This window comes from Myotis yumanensis, unplaced genomic scaffold (genome assembly GCF_028538775.1).
Source record: "Myotis yumanensis isolate MYYU_CA2020_CCGP unplaced genomic scaffold, mMyoYum1.0.hap1 SCAF_4, whole genome shotgun sequence".
NCBI lineage: Eukaryota > Metazoa > Chordata > Mammalia > Chiroptera > Vespertilionidae > Myotis > Myotis yumanensis.
In genome coordinates this window covers 70,360,817-70,381,928 of record NW_027223755.1, presented here as the reverse complement: position 1 = coordinate 70,381,928, position 21,112 = coordinate 70,360,817, and the positions used below count along the sequence as shown (strand labels likewise).

At 35.1% G+C, this 21,112-nt stretch overlaps 1 protein-coding gene across 5 annotated transcripts in view; it reads right to left on the bottom strand.

The window, feature by feature from the left end:
- Window positions 1-21,112, bottom strand: part of DMXL1 (Dmx like 1) — a 156,155-nt gene that overhangs the window by 27,675 nt on the left and 107,368 nt on the right. For 3 of the 5 annotated variants that reach the window (XM_070412512.1, XM_070412508.1, XM_070412510.1), the window contains 6 exons: window positions 16,520-16,650; window positions 14,432-14,517; window positions 12,591-12,792; window positions 11,504-11,621; window positions 8,061-8,123; window positions 158-244 (listed from right to left, as the gene is read on the bottom strand). In XM_070412512.1, the coding sequence (XP_070268613.1) occupies window positions 158-244; window positions 8,061-8,123; window positions 11,504-11,621; window positions 12,591-12,792; window positions 14,432-14,517; window positions 16,520-16,650 (687 nt within the window). The remainder of the gene's footprint in view (window positions 1-157; window positions 245-8,060; window positions 8,124-11,503; window positions 11,622-12,590; window positions 12,793-14,431; window positions 14,518-16,519; window positions 16,651-21,112) is intronic. The other 2 variants (XM_070412509.1, XM_070412511.1) reach the window with 1 other exon arrangement.

Here is a 21,112-nt window from a genome sequence, read left to right as displayed (position 1 = left end):
AGTAACTTTTTTTTTTTTTTTAAGAATTTTTGTGAGTTTATTTGAAGGGAAGTAACTTTGAGAAAAATAAATACTGATACTGAATAAATGATCAGAACAGGAAACATTCTCCAACTATGAGTAGCTAGTACCTGAAGAAAAATATCTGTGTACTTACTTTATTAACAGCAAAGGCAGTAATGATATCGGATTCCTTATGAATAATTCTTGCTTTACCTCCAGGATATCCCAAATCTGCTTCTATCTAAATGGAGAAAAAGAAAATATAAAAATACAGTGATTTTAGTAATAGAAAGAATATATACCAATATGTCATTTAATATTTGCATAAATTATTTTCAGAAACTTTTTAGGTATTTCAAATACAAAGGTACTATTTTCCATGCTCATTATCTCTAAAACAAAATTTATCTGACAAGGGGAATTTAAATTATTTCAAATTTGCTTTTTCACATATAATAAGATAGTTGATATAACATACAACTTCGTTAATTGCTTATATTCCCAAGCTATAATGAATTAACTTTAAAGGATCAAGACATTTTAATTATTAAAGTAGATTTATTTACCACATTTCTTAGTATTATAATCCTTTGATAATATTTTAAATATTAAAAAGTCAGATGGTAAATAGTTTTGGTTTTGTGGACCATAGAGTGTCACTGCTGCATATTCTTTTTTTAAAATATTTTTATTGATTTTTTACTTTTATTTTTTTAATGAGAGAGGAAGGCAAAGGGAGAGAGTGAGAGTGAAACATTGATTGGCTACCTCTTGCACAACCCCTACAGGGGATCAAGCAGGAAATCTGAAATCTGGGCACGTGCCCTGACTTGGGAATGGAACCAGCAACCCTTCAGTGCATGGGACAACTCTCCAATCAACTGAGCCACACTGATCAGGGCATGCATATTCTTTTTTAAACAATCTTTATAACAATATAAAGGCCATTCTTAGAAGATCCAGTTGGATATGGCCTACTGAATATAGTTTACTGACTGCTGGTCTAAAATAACATTTAATTTATAGAAGAAAAACCTGAAACCCTAAAAGGCACAGTAATTTGCCCAAGTCAATAACCATTTTAGTAGCTGAGTAAACCGTAATTCAGTGTACTTTAGATGAGAGACACATAGTTGACCTTATACTTACCTCAGAAGTATGTACAACACCTTTGAACCTGGAAGAGAGTACTGTATAAAATCAACATTTACAGTCCCGTGGAGTTGGGTGGATGCAGCTGGGGCTAATTTGTAGTGGGTTGGGATTCTGGTCCCACCTCATCTGCGGGGGCCAGAGCTGATCCCAGACCAACCTCGGCCGTATAAAGTTTGTTTTCAATGGCTGTGGGGGTGCAGTGGCCTAACTTCTGGCCTGACTTCTAAGTGCAGGCCTGTATCTCCCAGGAGGCCCCAGAGGCAATGCACCCGGTGGACAGCTTCAGACCACATCAAAACATCACCCAACCACCTCCACAGCGACACACTCAACGTGCAGACTACATGGGTACCACAGCTTTGCTGAAATAAGTCCTGCTCTGTGTGGAGAGCCCCTGCACAGTTCATCATCCACAGTGGTCAGTGATGGCAGCTAGTCCTTGCAGCAGATTGGCCTAAGGAGTAAATCCCTCCCATTGAAGTGCTAACAGCAATCAAGGCTCAATTACAACAGAAGGGTCTACACAGCCCATAGAAGGAGGGGTTGCACAACTGGAGTGCACAGCTTGGGTGATCAGGGAGGCTGCGCCACTGGATCCTACAGGACACATACTACAATAGGCCACTCTACCAAGCCCGGGAGACATAGCAGCTCTACCTAATACAAAGAAACAAACACAAGGAGGCTGCCAAAATGAGACGACAAAAACACGTCCGAAATGAAAGAACAGAACAAAACTCCAGGAAAAGAACTAATAACCGAAATAGAGATAAGCAATCTGTCAGATGCAGAGTTCAAAACACTATTTATAAGGAGGCTCAAGGAACTTTAGTAAGGACCTCAACATCATAAAAAAGCACTAGCTAGAAATGCAGGATTCACTAACTGAAATCAAGAATAATTTACAGGAAATCAACATTAGATAGGTAAGGCCAAGAATAAAATCAGCAATTTGTAATATAAGGAAGTGAAAAACACTCTATCAGAACAGCAAAAAGAAAAAAGAATTTTAAAAAATGAGGATAGTGGGACAACGTCAAGCAAACCAACATTTGCATCATAGGGGTGCCAGAAGGAGGAGAAAGCAAGAAATTGAAAACTTATTTGAAAAGTAATGACAGAAAACTTCCCTAAGTTGGGGAAGGAAATAGACATATAAGACCAGTAAGCGAGGAGAATCCCAAGCAAGATGAACCCAAAGAGGCCCACACCGAAGACACATTATAATTAAAATGCAAAAGGTTAAAGACAAACAGAGAATCTTAAAAGCAGCAAGAGAAAAGCAGTTCGTTACCTACAAGGGAGCTCCTATACAACTGTCAGCTGATTTCTCAGCAGAAACTTTGCAGGCCAAAAAACAGTGGCAACAAATATTCAAAGTGATGAAAAGCAAAGACCTACAACCAAGATTACTCTACCCAGCAGAGCTATGACTTAGAATGGAAGGACATAAAGAGCTTCCCAGACAAAGGAAATTTAAAGTTCATCATCAAACCAGTATTATATGAAATGTTAAAGGGTCTTCTTTAAGAAGAAAAAAAAAATTAAAAAATGAGCAATAAAATGGCAATAAATACATATCTATCTGATGGTTGACAGATGGGAGAGGGTTTAGGAGGATAAGTGGAAAAGGTGAAGGGATTAAGAAGTACAAATTGGTTTGGCTCAGTGGATAGAGCGTCGACCTACAGACTGAAGGGTCCCAGGTTCTATTCCGGCCAAGGGCACATGCCGGGGTTGTGGGCTCGATCCCCAGTAGGGGGCGTGCAGGAGGCAGCCAATCAATGATTCTCTCTTATCATTGATGTTTCTATTTCTCTCTCCCTCTCCCTTCCTCTCTGAAATCAATAAATACATTTTTTTAAAAAAGAAGTACAAATTGGTTGTTATGGAACAGTCACGGGGATCTAAAGTACAGCATAGGGAATATAGTCAATAATATTTTAATAACTATGATGCTAGATGGGTAGTGACTAGATTTATCAGGATGATCACTTAGTAAGCTATATAATGTCTCATCACTCGGGTATACACATGAAACTAATATAATATTGTATGGCAACTGTTAATTGAAAATTTTAAATGATTTAAATGAAAAACAAAAATTTTTAGTCACTTACTAAAATAAAATCAACATTTACTGCCGAAGCCGGTTTGGCTCAGTGGATAGAGCGTTGGCCTGCGGACTGAAAGGTCCCAGGTTCGATTCCGGTCAAGGGCATGTACCTGGGTTGTGGGCACATCCCCAGTGGGGGATGTGCAGGAGGCAGCTGATCGATGTTTCTCTCTCATCGATGTTTCTAACTCTCTATCTCTCTCCCTTCCTCTCTGTAAAAAGTCAATAAAATATATTTAAAAAAAAATAATAATAATAATAAAAACATTTACTAAAATAAGAACTGGGAATGTTGCATAATGTAGGATAATTTCATTTTATTTTAACCTCACTAACCTTCAATCTTTAAAATGAATTACTATAAAATGTTACACGACTTACTGGGAAGCATAGAAGTTATTCATTTGAAATTATAATGCAACAAATTTACTTTCTGCAAAATTTAGATAAAACATCTCCAATACCCCATCCATTGCTTGTCCATAGAACTGAGTAGTTAGCAGTATTCTTTTAAATGGCTACTGAGGTGACCATATAATTCCAAAGTTGAAAGAGAATTATAAATAACCAAACCAAAATAGCCCTACGCAAACAACTCATATCACTGAATGTAAAGATGTGAAATATATTCTAATCTAAAATGCAATTTGATTACAAACATAAAAAAAATTTCAGTGTTTGCTAAACATTTTGGTTTCTTTAAAGGCAAACTTCTTTTCTAAGAAACACTTAGGTTTGCTATAAGAAGCCCAGCAACCAATAAGAATGTCAAAAATAAGATTTGTTTGTTTGTTTTATGATAAAATGCCAACATAGCCACCTCTCTGCCTGATATCTAAAACACACTTAAGTATCCACTACGGGGTTTTGAAGAAATTAAAAGTAGAGAAAATTGTATTTCCATTAAATAGAGGGATATACTATTTGCTAATAATGGTTGGGTAGTTGGGGTGGACATAACAGTTTCACCTGCAGAGCTTCTTCAAATTTTACACATATGGGGATGAAAGATCTTGCAGGCATGAAATTCAAAAAAGCTTCTTCAATGTAGGAATACATTACTGTCCTCTTATTATTTAGATTTACTAAAACATTGTTTCTTAATAGTCTGGACCCAAGATGACCTGAATGAGAGTCAACTGGTGGGGGGTGAGGGGCAGTGTAAGAATGATGTTTAGCATCTCAGGCGCTTATGCATATTTAATTTTGAGAACACTTATAAATGTCAGGAGATGAGATTGGAGAAGTAGGCAGGGTTCAGTTTGGACAGGGCCTCAGAATCCATAATAAGATTCAGATTTTATTTTAAGACTAGAAAGCCATAGTTCTGGGTGTTGTGAGACAAAACAAAGTTGTATGAACAGCTCCCAGGAAACCACTTATGAGCCTGCTACAGTAGCTAAATAAGAAGTAATGGTGGATCAATGGACACAGACAGTAGGGGGGTAAGGGCATGTGCTGGGGGCTGGGAGTGGCCAGGGAGAAGTCAATGGTGGAAAAAAGAGACTTATGTAATACTTTAAACAATAAAGAATTTAAATTAAAAAAAAAAAAGAGGTAATGGTGGATCTGATTAGGGTAATAGAAATGGTGTTATGATAAGTGGTTGGAAATGAGATAAATGTTAATGTATTGAGAGTGCAGTATGAGTGAAAATGATGAAGCAAGGATGACTCCTTGTTTTCAGACTGGATAACAGGGTGAGTGAAGGCACCATTTACTGAGACAAAAGTGAAGAAAAGAGTAGGTTTGGGTTGGGATTAGGGGCAGACATGAAATTCTGTTTTGACATTCAGGGAGAGGTAGCTATTAGATTATGTATGCTAGTCTGGAGTTTAGGAAATAAATGGGGCTACTGAAATTTAAGACATCAAAACTATGGATGATATTTAAGCCATTAGATAACCCAAAGAGAAAGTAAAGATAGGGACAGAGAAGGTTAAAAAAATAAGTTCTGGAGTGCCCAACACTTCAAGGATGGGGGGAAAAAATAGGACAATTCAGGTGTGGGAAGTAGCAGAGGAATAAGAAGTGACTTTACCATATATTCTACTGTATATTGAAAGGATAAAATATTATTAATAACTTTATACCAATATATTTGACAACTGATGTGACAAATTTCTTAAAAGACATATACTACCAAAGTACACTAAAAAAATAAATAATCTGAACTGCCCTATATGTTAAAGAAATTGAATTTGAAGCTAAAAAATTCCAGGCCCAGATGATTTTCTCTGGTGAATTCTAACAAACATATAAGGAACAAATAACACTAACTCTACACAAATGAATTCCAAAAAATTAAAGAGGAGAGACTATGCAACTCTATGAAGATAGCATTAGTTTAAAACCAGCCACTCAGCTGAACAGGTGCCAGACACCGGGCTCACAACTGGCGAGCACAGCTGCAGCGGCACACACATCTCCTGTAGACACTCCCCTTGCAGGCCTCTCTCCCATTGGGACCAGGATCAGGACTAGCATAGGGACTGACGGCGTGAGCCCATGGGAGCCTACCGAGCAGCGGTGGCAGCAGGTGCAGCAGGGCTGGGATGAGCAGGAGCGGCACAGCACCTAGCCCAGGCTCAGGCTCCTCCCTGGGACGCCTGCCACTTCGCGCACTACTACATCCCTTGGGGGATGTTGGACTGCCAGGTTTGGCCTGATCCCCGCAGGCCATGCCAAGGGACCCCACCAGTGCACGAATCCATGCACCAGGCCTCTAGTTAAAACTATAATGAACTACCACTACACACCTACTAAAATGGCTAAAATAAAGGCTGACAATACCAAGTGTTGATAAGGATGTAAAGCAACTGGGATTTCATGCACTGCTGCTGGAAATATAAAATGTTTCTACCACCTTGGAAAATACTTAAGCAGTTTCTCAAAAAGTTAACCACACACCTACAATATAGTCTAGCCATCCCACTCCTAGGCATTTACACAAGAGAAATGAAAGAATATGTCCAACCAAAGAGACTTGTGTTTGAATATTCTAAGCAGTCTTATTTGAAATAGCTCCAAAATGGAAAAGGCTTAAGTGTTCATCAACAAGTCATTGGATAAACAAATTTTGGTATAGACATACAATGAATGCACCAGCAATAATAAAAAAAAAATACTGAAATACACAATATGAAGGAATCTCAAAATAAATATGCTGAGAAAGCACATAGAAAAAAAAGACATTGTATAATCTCATTTACAAAAATTCCAGAAAATGCAAACCAATCTATAATATCAGGAAGAAAATTAGTAGTTACCTGGGGAGGAAAAGGGCAGAGAGGGGAGGGAAAAATACGGGAGGGGTTAGTTTTGGGGGTAATGGATATATTTATTATCTTGATTGTGCTGATGGCTTCACCCATGTAAACATATGTAAAATTTCATCACATTCTAATAAATCTGTGCACTTATTGTAAGTCGGGTATAGCTAATAAAGCTGTTAAAACTGTCCCATGTGGCTTGAAAAACTGGCCAAAAACATTATGGTGTTAAACAAACACAATGACTGACTTCTGATGTAGTGTAACGACTATAGTAATATAACATTCTGATTAACATTTTATAAACAGTGTCAAGAAAATCTTTGGATAAGGATTCATGCCCTAGCCTGTTTGGCTCAGTAGACAGAATGTCAGCCTGCGGAGAGAAGGGTCCCGGGTTCAATTCTGGGTAAGGGTACATACCACAATTGCAGGCTCCTCCCCGGCCCAGGCCCTGGTAGGGACACGTGTAGAAGGCAACCATTAGATGTGTTTCTCTCACATCGGTATTTCTGTCTTTCCGTCTCCCTTCCACTCTCTCTAAAAATCAATCGAAAAATATCCTCGGGTGAGGATTAAAAAAAAAAAGATTCATGATAATGTATAGACTGTAGTAATTAATGATTACTGCAAGGCAAGGAATATTGTTAACTGTTTAAAAGTTTGAATAATATTCTCTCAAAACTCCAAAAGGCCATTAGAAATTCCCAAAGTTAAGTGTGTACTGCATATATTTATTTTGCCAAGGTTTTAGTTACAATATGCACTTCACATCAAATTAGTCTTTCTTATTAACTGTACAGAATTTTTTCTATTTTACAAAAAGATTCCTTTGAAAAAGACTTCACAGCCTTGAAAAAATCTTTTGAAAAATGTTTTCCCTAAAAATTACTCTTAAAATAAAAATGTGAAACACATGAATCATATATCAACCTAATATGTCCTATTCGAATGTGTGACCACAGAACATTTGGTAGTTATTTTATGGTTGTACAAATTCTTATCGTTTGTGCCGTGTTCTGAGTTCTTATTGTACATAAGATAATATGTACAATTATTGAGTTCTTATTGTACATAAGATAATATGCTGTATCCTATTTTTACCAGTAAAATAAATGAGATATAATAGTATTTGATATATTTTAAGAAATTAATATAAGAGGAAAGAATTTTAACTTAAAAAGTGATACTTGCAAAAACAGAACAATGCTACTATACTACTATAATGGCTATTTTAATTACAATTTATTAAGAACTTTAATTGTATTTACTATGAAAAAATCTGTAGCCAAAACAGGATACATTCAACTCCCTTTAAAATTGCATTCTCTTATTAATAAAACAGAAACAATGTTATGATTGCAATATTTAAGCTGTTAAAATAAAATAATAAATTGAGGGAATAGTAATTTAACTGCATTGGAAACAAAGTCCAGTCCAAAGTTAAATGGAAACACTTTGTTTTTCTTGCTAAAGAATGCAATTTCTAATTTCAGTTGAATGATGCTTTGTACCTTATTGATGTTTGGCTCCTCCATCATAGAATTTTTGATGGTTTCACAGTTGTCCTCTAATGACTTCATCAAGAAAGAATAATCACACGACAAAGAGTAAGATACGATGTAACATGCAAAATACTAGGGATATTTTTTAAATTATATTTTTCGCCAAACTTAGTAACATTGGACTAAGTTATTATTTTTAAAATTTCATATATCTTAAAAGAAGCATGTGTGTGGTGCAGAGTTAGGGGTTAAGGAAAACTTAATCCCTCAAAATTCATTAACAACCACTATAAATTTTATTCAACCTCCTGAGAAATTTTTACTCACTTAACTTTGAAATGTTGATATTAAAGCAAGATTATAGCCCAAGTACTTTATAAATTTCAGAGCTAATGGTGCAAGAGTACTATCAACTGAAAATTAAAGTCAAATTGTTCTCTTATACAGTATTATTTCTTGTCTCCTCACTCTTCATAAAAACATCATGATTAAAAAAATTTTATTTCTAGGTCTCTAATTCTCGCTTTGTCTTGACTGAGGCAGAAAGACTCAACTAACTGCTTGGAGGAATACATGATTCTTTTTTTGTGAAATAATAAAAGTATACTTATTTTTTTTTATTAATTTAGTATATGTGTATCCAACAACATATTAATACTATCATAATAAGGTTGTTATTTAAAGGTATAGAGTCTCTTTTTCTCTCTTTTTTATTGAATTTATTGGGGTGACACTGGTTAATAAAATCATATAGGTTTTAGATACACATACTTCTTAAAAAGGGATATTAACACTAGTTAAAGAAAGAGCTGGTTCAAGACCTTTAGTTTTTCTCAGAAAATGAAAGAAAACAGAAAAAGGAATTAGGGTGCCAAGAATTTTTTTTTTAATTTGGTCAGGAATGATTCAGATGTAGTCTATTTATAGTCATCTGCACTTAATTTCCAAATAAATACAAATAGGGAAGACCTTCTGTTTTAAAAATGCATGTAGCACTAAAAACTACATTATATAGGAAAAGAAAGATCTGAGGATACAACAGAATTTTAACATCAGGTAAAGAACGTTTCATTTTCAAAGACATAAAGAAATAAAGAACAGTAGCACTTCCAAAATATTCTCCATTATCTGCCACCTAATAACAACCATTAATCATGAAGTTTTTAAATAAGTTAAATGTACTAGTTAAAACACAGCAGAGTGAAAGGTATTATACTCATTTTGCAGATTAAAAAAAACCCACACATTAAAATACATAGAAAACATTTAGCTTACTGATATAGAGCTTTTATTCCAGCATTCATATTACTGCTTTTGATTAAAATGATTATAATACAAAAATAACTTTACTTATTTATCTGCTATCTTTCCTTACTCACTCTGGTTTCCTTATGTTACTCTATTTCCTTAATGATTCTATCCCTTGATTCTACTGGACAATCTAGTGGTACAGTCTTTTGTTTTGTTTTGAGAACTATTTCATTTCACAAATACACTAAATATATCAGAGGTAGAAATTTTTTAATTTTTACAGTTATAGTAATCAAACATGACAATGTTTTTTAAAAAATGATTTTGTACTTGAAGTTATTATGCCAAATTTGCATATTCATGTAACAAGGTACTTCAGAGAAACCGAAGAAGTAACAAGCACAGTAAACATGCTTTTTATTCAGAGCAATCAACAGTGCTTTATACACTATTATCAGAATACTTTAAGTTGCAATAAATTATTTTAGGCAAACATATATTTAAAATAAGAAACATTACCTCATCTGTAAACATACGCTAATTAGTCTGACACTCTTATCTAGTAAATTCACTTTTAATTTTATTCATCCAAAAACTTGCTTAAACTGTTTTACTAGTTCATATGCTAAATATTTAAGATATAGCTTACTTAAGGTTATATAGAAATAGTTTCATTTGTATTGTATCTATTGGATTTATTATTTGCTCAGATTTCAAATATTATACTAAGGTACATATGTCAAAAGTCTTCTAAATTAGCAAAAACACTAAATATTGTTTCTTGGCCTGGCTAATTCAGATATATTTACATAAACAGGCAAATACTAATTAACAGCATGTATAATTGCCTCTAATAAATTAGTGCTTAGACTGAGAGACAATGAATTAGATGTAATTTTCCTTTTTTCAATGAGGTTAGATGTCATCTTGCTTTTTGTTAACTTGTCTATTAAGAAACCATTCTATTTCCTAATTTATCCAACTGAAATATGATCCTTTTTTCCTTCCACTTCAAAAACTTGCTTTCAGACAAGTTCAGTGAACCACAGACCAGTTGCCAGTCTTGAACACTTTGTTACTAGTCCATGAGAAGATAAGGAATTAACTAAATCCACTGTTTAGTTTACCCTATATTTTTTTAATAGCAAAATTGTCTCAATGAAGAAAACAAAATGTTAATTTACATTCAGGTACAAGTTTCCCATAACAACATATTGAAAGTTTTTAGTAGCACTGAACTGAGAAGAATAATCATTATAATGATAACATCGAGGTATAATCAACCTGTTACTATATTATTAAAATTAGTTTGCAAAATTTCATTAAGAAGCATAATCAACAGAGTAAAAAAAAAATTTGAACGTACATATTCGAAATGCTTTCAGTATATAAACCTAGTTTCAATTAAACTTCTAAGATAAACTTCTTTAACTGTCACATGAAAATCATGGGAGCTTTCTAATTTGTCTCTTAAATGGTGATCATGAGAGTTCAAAACAGGAAACAAAGATACAGAATCTTAACCAATTATCTTTTGGGAGAAAAGTCTCAAATACATCTGAATTAGTTACTTTAAATAAAACAGATTTAAGAAAATACTGACCCTTTCTCTTTCCTATTCAATTACTTTTCTATACATTAACTGCATAGGATATTTTTATGATATAAAAATTAGTTTTATTTTATTTTATTTTTTAATATATTTTTATTGATTTCAGAGAGGAAGGGAAAGGGAGATAGAAACATCAATGATGAAAGAGAACCACTGATCCGCTGCCTCCTGCATGCCTCCTACTGGGGACCGAGCCCACAACCCGGGCATGTGCCCTTGACCAGAATCGAACCTGGGACCTTTCAGTCTACAGGCCAACGCTCTATCCACTAAGCCAAACTGGCTATGACAAAGTTATTTTTATTTTTTTTTATTTATTGATTTGAGATAGAGGAGGAAGGAGAGAAAGAGAGAAATATCAACTTGTTGTTCCACTTATTTATGCATTTATTGGTTGATTCTTGTATGTGCCCTGACCAGGGATGGAACCCTAACTTTGGTGCGTTGGGATGATGCTCCAACCAACTGAGCTAACCAGCCAAGGTTAAAATGAGTTAAACAGTCTATAAAAGGCAACTTATTCTTTATGGTTACATAATACAAAAGACTTCAATAATAAAACAGTAAGCAGGTTTTAACTTATACGAACCTCATTTAGGCACCTTTTCTTTGTAAATATATTTCTGATAAAGGTTTCCTGAATTTCTTCTTGCTTCACCAAGTACTGCCAAAGTCTTTTCACAGACAGTGCCAGGTGGTGTTTGGATCTGCAGAGAGACAATATCTTTAATTATACACTTAAAATTCTGATTGACTTGACTATATCTACTAAGTGTTATATAAATATTTATAATAATATTTAACTAGAATTAGACCAAATCATCTTGGGTTGCAATCAGTACTAGTAGACTTTTTCTTAAAGGACTGGATGGTAAATATTTTAGGCTTTGTAGGCCAGATGGTCTCTCATACTATTACTCAGCTCTGCCAATGAAGTGGGAAAGGAGCAGAGATGATATTAAAATGAAAGGGTGTGGCTGTGATCCAATAAAACTTTATTTACAATATAGGAGGAAGGATTTTGGCCCACAGGCTGCAGTTTGCTGACCCCTCACCTAGAAATATAATAGTAATGCTTCCTAGAAGAGATCTACAAGCAGAGCTACTGTGTTGTCTGTAAACACATACCAGTCCATGAAGTCTGTTACTGATGTGCAATGAGGTAAGAGCTTATGAAAAAAAATGTAAATGAACTATCATTAAGTCACTATAGTAAGACTTTGATGAAGCAAGCACTGCACTGATTTACCTTTTACACCTCACAAACAGCAAACCAGATTTCTGGCTATTTTGAATAGCACTGCTCGAGAGTGGGTGCCAGTCAACTACGAGCCTGCCTTCCATATTCAAAAATAAGGTTTATTATGTAACAGCCATGCCCATTCATTTACCACTTACAGTTCATAGTTGCTTTCACTATACAATGGCAAGGCTGAATAGTTGCCACAAGAATTGTAAGGTCCCCAAAGCCTAAAATGTTTACTTATTTGGAACTTTGCAGGAAATGTTTGCTAACCTCTGGACTATAATATGCATCACACAGAGTCGCAGAGATGAGCCTGGAAGAGCATATTATACATAAAAGAACTTAAATGTTTTTTCTTCAAATACTACCTAAAACCACTCTTGATTTTGTAAAACTCATACTTCAAAACAATATCCATAGGAAAACCTACTTGAAAGGAGTGTTTGTAGGTTCCAGCAAAGCTTTGTGGCGGAGAATTGCAGGACCTGCAGACAAACTCTCTTCTGAAGTATAACTTGCGATATAGTTTTGAGGGGGCCCACCATGGACTTCAAGTCGTCGGAGAAGAACTTGCTCCCAACACTGAAGAGTTTTTAGAACTGCATGACAAAGTGGTGAACTAACAGGAAGCTCTAAAATGAGAAAATAAAATTGACCCACATTTATCTTCTGTAGTAAAATGCTATACTCAACTGTAAGAATGACTGAGATATTAACACACATTTTGTCAGAGGTGATGTGAAAGAGGAGGGCATAGAATTCTAGAGTATAAGAAAAAGGACAGCACCCGGCTGGTGTGGCTGAGTGGTTGAGCATCAACCTCTGAACCGGAAGGTCAGGGTTCGATTCCTGGTCAGGGCACATGCCCAGGTTACAGGCATGCAGGAGGCAACTGATCAATGATTTTCATCATTGATATTTCTATCTCCCTCTCCCTCTCCCTTCCTCTCTGAAAGCAATAAAAAAAACGTATTTTAAAAAAGGATATCATAAATTTGTGTAACATTTCAACATAAATAGGTGACCAAGAACATCAACAAAAAATGGGCAATCTAAGTCAAAATTATATCATAGCTTTACAACTAGTACTTGGAATAATATTTATGCCATGATTTAAATAACAGCTATGTCAATTACTGCTTTTGACTTTAATTTCACATAAAAAAATTTACCGGAATATTATAAAACTATGTCTGGGAAGAAAATTAATTGCTTTAACCTTTGTATCAGCCCAATTTCTGTATAGCATATAACTACAATTTGCTTAGAAAATTAAATAATTCACAAAAGTAAAAAAAAAAAAAGTTATGTAATACTATGAAATGCAGCACTTTCCAATTCTCCACTTCTATACTCTTGAATCCTAATCCTATTCTCAACTTTTAGCTCTTTACCTACAAAAATCTAAACATGTTCATACTGTGAATTCTTAATCTTTCAATTTTAGAAATGATCTTCTGATATACTACTATAGAATATGAGAATAAACTCGCTCCATCATTCCAATATAATCACATAATAATTTTTTATTAAATTGGCATTTTAGTTTTCACCTTTATATATATATTAAATACAGATCACAGCTGAATCACTTGGTATCATAACATGACTCTTTCTTTCCTATACTACATTTCCTCCCTTGGAGTTAATCTCTAACTTTTCGCATTTACTTAGTTTTCTATGTGTCTACCACTATTAAATCTCCCAATATCTCAGCTATGGCTATAATTACAGTCTCAATAAAGTCAATCACATCAGGTTCAAATTCCCTGCTTTCTTGTCCTCCTAAGAGCACTAAAAAGGTGATAGACATATCTATAGACGGTTGGGTTGGTTAACAGAAACCTATCTTCTACAATAGGAAGTTATTAAACTTTTTCTCCATTATTTGAAAAAATACAAAATAGTAAATCAAAAGCAATGGCAATATTAATTCATGTTAAAATATTTTTTAGGGGGGATGAGGACACATTTGTAATACCTTAACTAATAAAGAATATAAAAAAAATTTAAAAAAATATTTTTTAGCCCGGCTGGTGTGGGTCAGTGGTTGAGCATCAGACCATGCACCAAGAGGTTACTGGTTTGATTTCCAGTCAGGGCACATGCCCAGATTGCAGGCTCGATCCCCAGAAGAGGGTATGCAGGAGGCAGTCAATCGTTGATCTCTCATCGATGTTTCTCTTTCTCTCTCTCTCTCTCTCAAAAAAAAAAAAAAAACACAAAAAAAATATTTTAATAAACAAATAAATAAAGTAAAATATTTTTTACCTGCAAGATCGTGACCTGCAAAGGGATAGAAAGTCTTCAAGTTGTTGAGTACCAATTGCACCATTGCCAAGCGCATCAATGACCAACTAAAAATAAAGCAACAGTAGATCTGTTAAATTTTACTCAGGGATTTAAGAATACACCACTCTCTGACCCAACAATTCCACTACTAGTAATTTATCCTGATTATATACTTCCACAAAAACAAACAAAAAAACACCAAATGCATGTAGTACTCAAGTCTGCATTATCTACAACAGCAAAATACTAGAAACAATCAAATTATCTATCAAGAGAGTACTGGTTAAATATCTACAGTTTTGAACCACGGAATATTAGGGTAGCCATTTTTAAAGAATGAAAAAGGATCTCTAAGTGTTAATATAGTGTGGACTCCAGTATGTATTGACAAATAAAAAGTTATGGAACCCTACATATAGTATGCTACCTACAGGGGAAATATAAGATTTCACACATACACACACATGCTTAATTCTGCAAACAGAAAAATAAGCCAGAAACTGTAGAGGATGTAGAAAAGACATTAGCTGGAAGAGAGAAATGGTGAGACTTCTTATTTCACATTTTTATACAGTTTTATGTTTTTATTTAAAAATATTTCAGCTTCTCTTTTATTTCAAGTGACACATTTATTTCTTAGAGTAATGGCTTTTTATTTCTTTAAGCTGTGGTAAACAAATCATAAAATTTCATCTTAACTATTATCAAGCATACAGTTCAGTCGCATTAAATATATTTATATTGCTGTGCAACCATCTATTTCCAGAATCCTTTTCATCTTGCAAAACTGAAACTCTATACCCATTAAGCAACAATTCTCCATTTCCACCTTCTCCTAGCCCCTGGCAACCACCATTCTATTTTCTGTCTATGAATTTGATTACTCTAGGTATCTCATATAAGTGGAATTATACAGTATTTTTCTTTTTGTGGTTTAATTTGCTTAGCATAATGCTGTCAAGATACATCCATATCATAGTAGCATGTATCAGAATTTCCATACTTTTAAAGGTTGAATAATATTCCATTGTACATTTATGTCACATTGTGTTTATGCATTTACCTGTTGATAGATATTCAAGTTGCTTCTACCCCACTGGCTATTATGAATAATGTTGTTATGAACATGGGTGTACAAACACCTGTTTAATAACCTGCTTTGTATTCTTTTGGGTATATACCCAGGAGTCAAATTGATGGATCACATGATAATTCCATTTTTAATTTTTGAGAAACTGTCATACTGTTTTCCATGATGGTTGCACCATTTTACTTTCCCACTAACATAGCATAGGGTTCCAGTTTCTCCGCACCCTTGCCAACACTTTTATTTTCTGGATGTGTTTTTTTTCTATAGTAGCCATCTCAATGGGTCTGAGATCATCTTTCATAGTGATTTTGACTTGCATTTCCCTACTGATCAGCTATAGTGAGCATTTTTTTCATGTGCCTTTCAATAAAGGAGTACTTCATTGGTCATTTTTATAACTTTTTGGGGAAAATGTCTATTCTAATCATTTGTTGATTTTTAATTGGGTTGAGCTTTTGTTGTTGAGTTACACAATTTGATTTTTGAGCCATGTTAATATTTCATATATTAAAAAAAAACAAAATTAGATCAACAAGAAATAATCAACACATTAATAAAAGCAAGGTAACAAATATACCAGCACTCCTACATATAAGAATAACACTCATCGAGGGTGAATGTTTTGAACATTTATGATTCTTATCATATATGAAATAACTTTTAAAACAGTGATCACTGACATGTTAGCATACTAATGTTCACTGAAAAGACATTAGATTTTCTAGGATAAAACAGTGGGAATTATTTACATTAGGGAGCAAAAGCCAAAGACTAATCTGATAGTAATATTTTTGAGGACTAATAAAAAGTATAGGTCATCCGTGGAATTATTAAGAAAAGGAATTTACCAATTTCAATTAAAGAAATCTAAGTTAAATGTGTTATAAGTCCTAAGCCACTAGTTTCACATGTACTATTTTCAAAAATATTATATGTGACATCATTTTTTTAAAAAGCTTACATCAAGTATTCCATACCTGTATGAATTTGAATTAGAATGCTCTTGGAGATGGAAATCTGAAACATCATCATCATCATCATCATCATCATCACTGTCCACACTCTCCTCTGAATCATATTCTCTACTTAGGGAAGGGGGTAAAAAAGGCTAAAATAAAAAAGTTACAGAATTTACCATGAACTATCTGATTTAATACATTGAATTACATAGTCTAATATTAGCAATTTATCCCATTTTCAGATATTTTGTTATAAGAAGTAAAACCAGCATTTGATTTTTTCCATTGATTTCTAGAGAGTGGAAGGGAGGGAGAAGGGAGGAGAAGAGAAAGGGAAGGAAAAAGAGAGAGAGAGAAAAAATCAATGTGAGAGAGATACATTGATTGGTTGCCTCCCGCATGTGCCTCTACCAGGGCTGGGGAATCTGCAACTGAGGTACTTGCCCTTGACTGGGAATCAAACCCTTGACCCTTTGGTCCATGGGCCAATGCTCTAACCACTGAGAAAAACTGGGCAGAGCTGCTTCTTTTTTCTTGACATTCTATGCCTTTGACATCACTTTACACAATTTCCTTACTTATTCATCCATTCAACAAAATTTTATCAGGTATCTACTGTGTTTAAAAAAGCATCCTATATAATAAAAGGCTAATATGGAAATCGACCAAACAGCAGAACTACTAGTCGCAATGATGGGCACTGACCACTTAGGGGACAGACGCTCAACGTAGGAGCTGCCCCCTGGTGGTCAGTGCGCTCCCACAGGGGGAGCACCGCTCAGCCAGAGGCTGGGCTGGCGAGCACAGGCGGTGGCGAGAGCCTCTCCTGCCTCCGCTGCAGCACTTAAGGGCCCCTCAGAGGACATCCCTCGAGGGGTCCCGGACTGTGAGATGGCACAGACTGGGCTGAGGGGCCCCCCCACCCCCCAGTGCACAAATGTTGTGCACCAGGCCACTAGCACTTGATATAAAAATGTTTAAGATATATACACAGTCACTGCCATCACAGAGCTTATAATTTAATGGAAAAAAATAGGTAAATAGTAGAAAGCTAAGTAGAGTGCATTTATAGAGTGTAATGGAGTGTCACAAATGAGTTTTAAGTAGAGAACAGGTAATAAGATTTATGTCAATAATATTACCAACACCACTCACTTATGAAAGAAAAGTCAAATGGCAAGAGTAGAAATGGACACATCAATAACTAAGGCAAGAACTGGCAGTCTACACACAAGTGTTAGTGATGGAGATGAAGAGAAATAACAGATTTATAGTGTATTTGGGGGAAAGCATTGACAGATTTGCTAATAAATCTGGAGAGCAAGAGAAACAGAGGAAAAATATGATTTCTGGTTTTCTGGCTTGAGCAACTATAAGGATAAAGATGCCATTTACTAAAACAAGAGGACTTTGATTGTTAAGGGAGGAGGTATTGGAGAAAATAAATACCAAAACCCAAATCTTGAAGATCAAGATTCACAGGTCAAGTAGAAAAAGAAAGATAAGAAAAGATACTATGAAGGAATTAATAGTAAGGTTAGGGGAAAAAATAGAAGAAAGCGGCATCAGAGAACAAGAGTTTAAGTACTTCAAAAAGAAGGAAATGGTCAGATGTGCTGTATATTGCTAAGAGGTAAAATAAGATGATGATCAAGAAGTTTCAGTTATATTTGACATGTGTGCCACCTGAATCTCAAGAACAGCAGTTTCAGCAGGGTAGTTGTGTGAGATGTCATACAATAGGTAAATATGAAAGGGATCTAAGGTAATAAAAAAATGTAGCCTCCTCCTTTCAAGTGGTTTCACTTCCTGTGGTTTCAATTACATGTGATCAACTTCAGTTCGAAACATGAAATAGAAAATTTAAAAAATAAAGAATTACTAAGTTTTAAAATGCGTGCTGTTCTGAGTAGCATGATGAAATCTTGCATTGCCTTGCTCTGTACCACCCAAGACGTGTATCAACCCTTTGTTCAGTGTGTCCATGCTATAAATGTTACCTGCCCATTATCACTAAGTAGCCATTTTGGTTATCAGATAGACAGTGTGGTATGGCAGTGCTTATGTTCAAGTAACCTTATAGTAGTCTAATACTACGTCCCAATGCCTACAATTCATCTCACATTATCTCATCAAGTAAGCATTGTATCATCTCACATCATCACAAGAAGGGTGAGTATAGTACAATTAGATATTTTGAGAGAGATACCAGTTACCTCCCTATTAGAGTTTATTGTCACTATAATTGTTCTATTTTATTATTAGTTATTGTTGTTAATCTCTTACAATGCCTAATTTATAAATTAATCTTTATCCTAGGTATGTATGTATAGGAAAAAACAAAATATATACAATTGCCCCTTGAACAACATGGGTTTGACTTGTGTGGATTTACTTACATGTGGATTTTTACTAGATCCACATAGTTCAAGCCTGTGTTGTTCAAGGGTCAACTGTATTTTTGATCCGTGGTTTGTATGCAGCTGGCTGACTACAGATGTACGTGAAAATTTCAACTGTTTGTGTGCGTGTGCGTACGTGTGTGTGTGTGTGTGTGTGTGTGTGTGGTGAGGGGCTGGTACCTCCTCTGGATTCAGCCTTCCACTGGGGTCTTGGAACATATTCCGCACAGATAAGGACAACTACTGCTTATAGTTTTGAAAAGTTGAATAAGAATAGAAAGCAGAGTCTGGCCAGTATGGATCAGTGGTTGAGCGTCAACCTATGAACCAGGAGGTCACAGTTTTATTCCAGGTCAGGGCACATGCCCAGGTTGCAGGCTCAATCCCCAGCTGACCAATAATTCTCTCTCACCATTGATGTTTCTATCTCTGCCTATCCCTTCCTCTCTGAAATCAATAAAAGCATATTAAAAAAAAAAATAGAAAGCAGAGAAATGAATAGCTGAAAAATTTGGGGGGTTAAAGCAGGATTTGGAATGGGAAACAGGAGAGCACATTTCTGCCCTGATGGGAGGAGCCAATAGAGAGGAGAGAACTGAAGGCAAAGCAAAGAGTATAGAAGAAAAGCAAACATGGGATTCAGAAGAGAAATGGAGTCTTTGATAGGAAGGACTATTCATAATAATAGGAGGAAAGAAGAAGATGAAAGGAAACACAGAGCTTCATGACAGGATGATAAAAGAGTTTTGTCTAATTCTATTTTTTAATGACTTAAGATATGAGGTCATCAATTAACAATGAGAATGAAAGAGATGTGGGAAGTTTGAAAAGTTATACAGAAACATAGCAGGGAGGACAGAACTTCTGGAATAGCTGAGTAAAGAGGTTTGGTAAATCTTCTCCCCAAAAAGCAATAATAAAACTGCATAAAATTGTCAAAAACAATCATTTAAAGATATTGGAAAGTGACCAAATGCATATAACACATTAAAAATATGTAAGAAATATCTACTGAATCTCTGTAAAACAGTCAGAATCTGGCATTTTAGCCAGGGGCTACCTTCATCCCCACCCCTGCCACTCTGTGGTACAATTGTTCTAACAGGGCCAGAAGGGCAGTCTGTGAGGACTAAGAACTCTGCTTCTTGACCAAAGGAGGTTGACTTTAATAAAAATTCCATACCCCCGAGGCACTGTAAAAAACTACAGATATCTCATCAGTAAACATTTAGGGAAGGCTAACATCTCATCTATCCTGAGGCTGTGATACAGACTGGGGCAAGAGCAGACCAATCAGAAATTTAACAAGAAGATCCAGGTATAAGAAGAACATGTTAATCAAGAACCCTATATCCAGCAATCTATGCTTCAAAAATGAAGATGAAACAAAGACATTCCCATATAAATAAGTGCTTAGTAAACATTTGTTCAATGAATAAATGACTGTGCAAATGTCTTTCTTTACAGTGAAGCATAAAAGACAAGAGGAAAATAAAAACCGCTGCGTATATAAGAAATTTGTCTGATTACAGGAGAAGACATATACAGGTAGTTCTTGCTTGGCATGTAGTGCAGGAATATAAAAATGTCTAAGCAAGCTGGAGCCATGCAAAGCAATCTTAATAATCAGTGGAAAATTACAAGATTCTGTGACTATTTTTTTAAAAAATATATTTTTATTGATTTTTTACAGAGAGGAAGAGAGAGAGATAGAGAGTTAGAAACATCAATGAGAGAGAAACATCGATCAGCTGCCTCCTGCACATCTCCCACTGGGGATGTGCCCGCGACCCAGGTACATGCCCTTGACCGGAATCGAACTTGGGACCTTTCAGTCCGCAGGCCGACGCACTATCCACTGAGCCAAACCGGTTTTGGCATTACAAGATTCTGTGACTATTAAAAATATTTGTCAAAACACTAGAAACTCTTACGGTCAGCTAGGAAAATAAAAAATAGTAAAAATATTTATTTTATACATTGTAAAGTGTTAGAAACATTGAGAATTAAAGTACTTTATATTTTTGAAAAAAAATTTACTGAGTACTTGCCTTCTAACAGTATAAAGCATCTTTTCTAATCTTGGCAAACTGTCATAAACATATCTAAGTCTGTATCAGCTTCCAACATTTTATGCTTTGTGCTTTCAATGTTGTGAAATATTACCCAGAGTTCCTTTAACAGGAAGGTGTTTGTTTGTTTGTTTGTT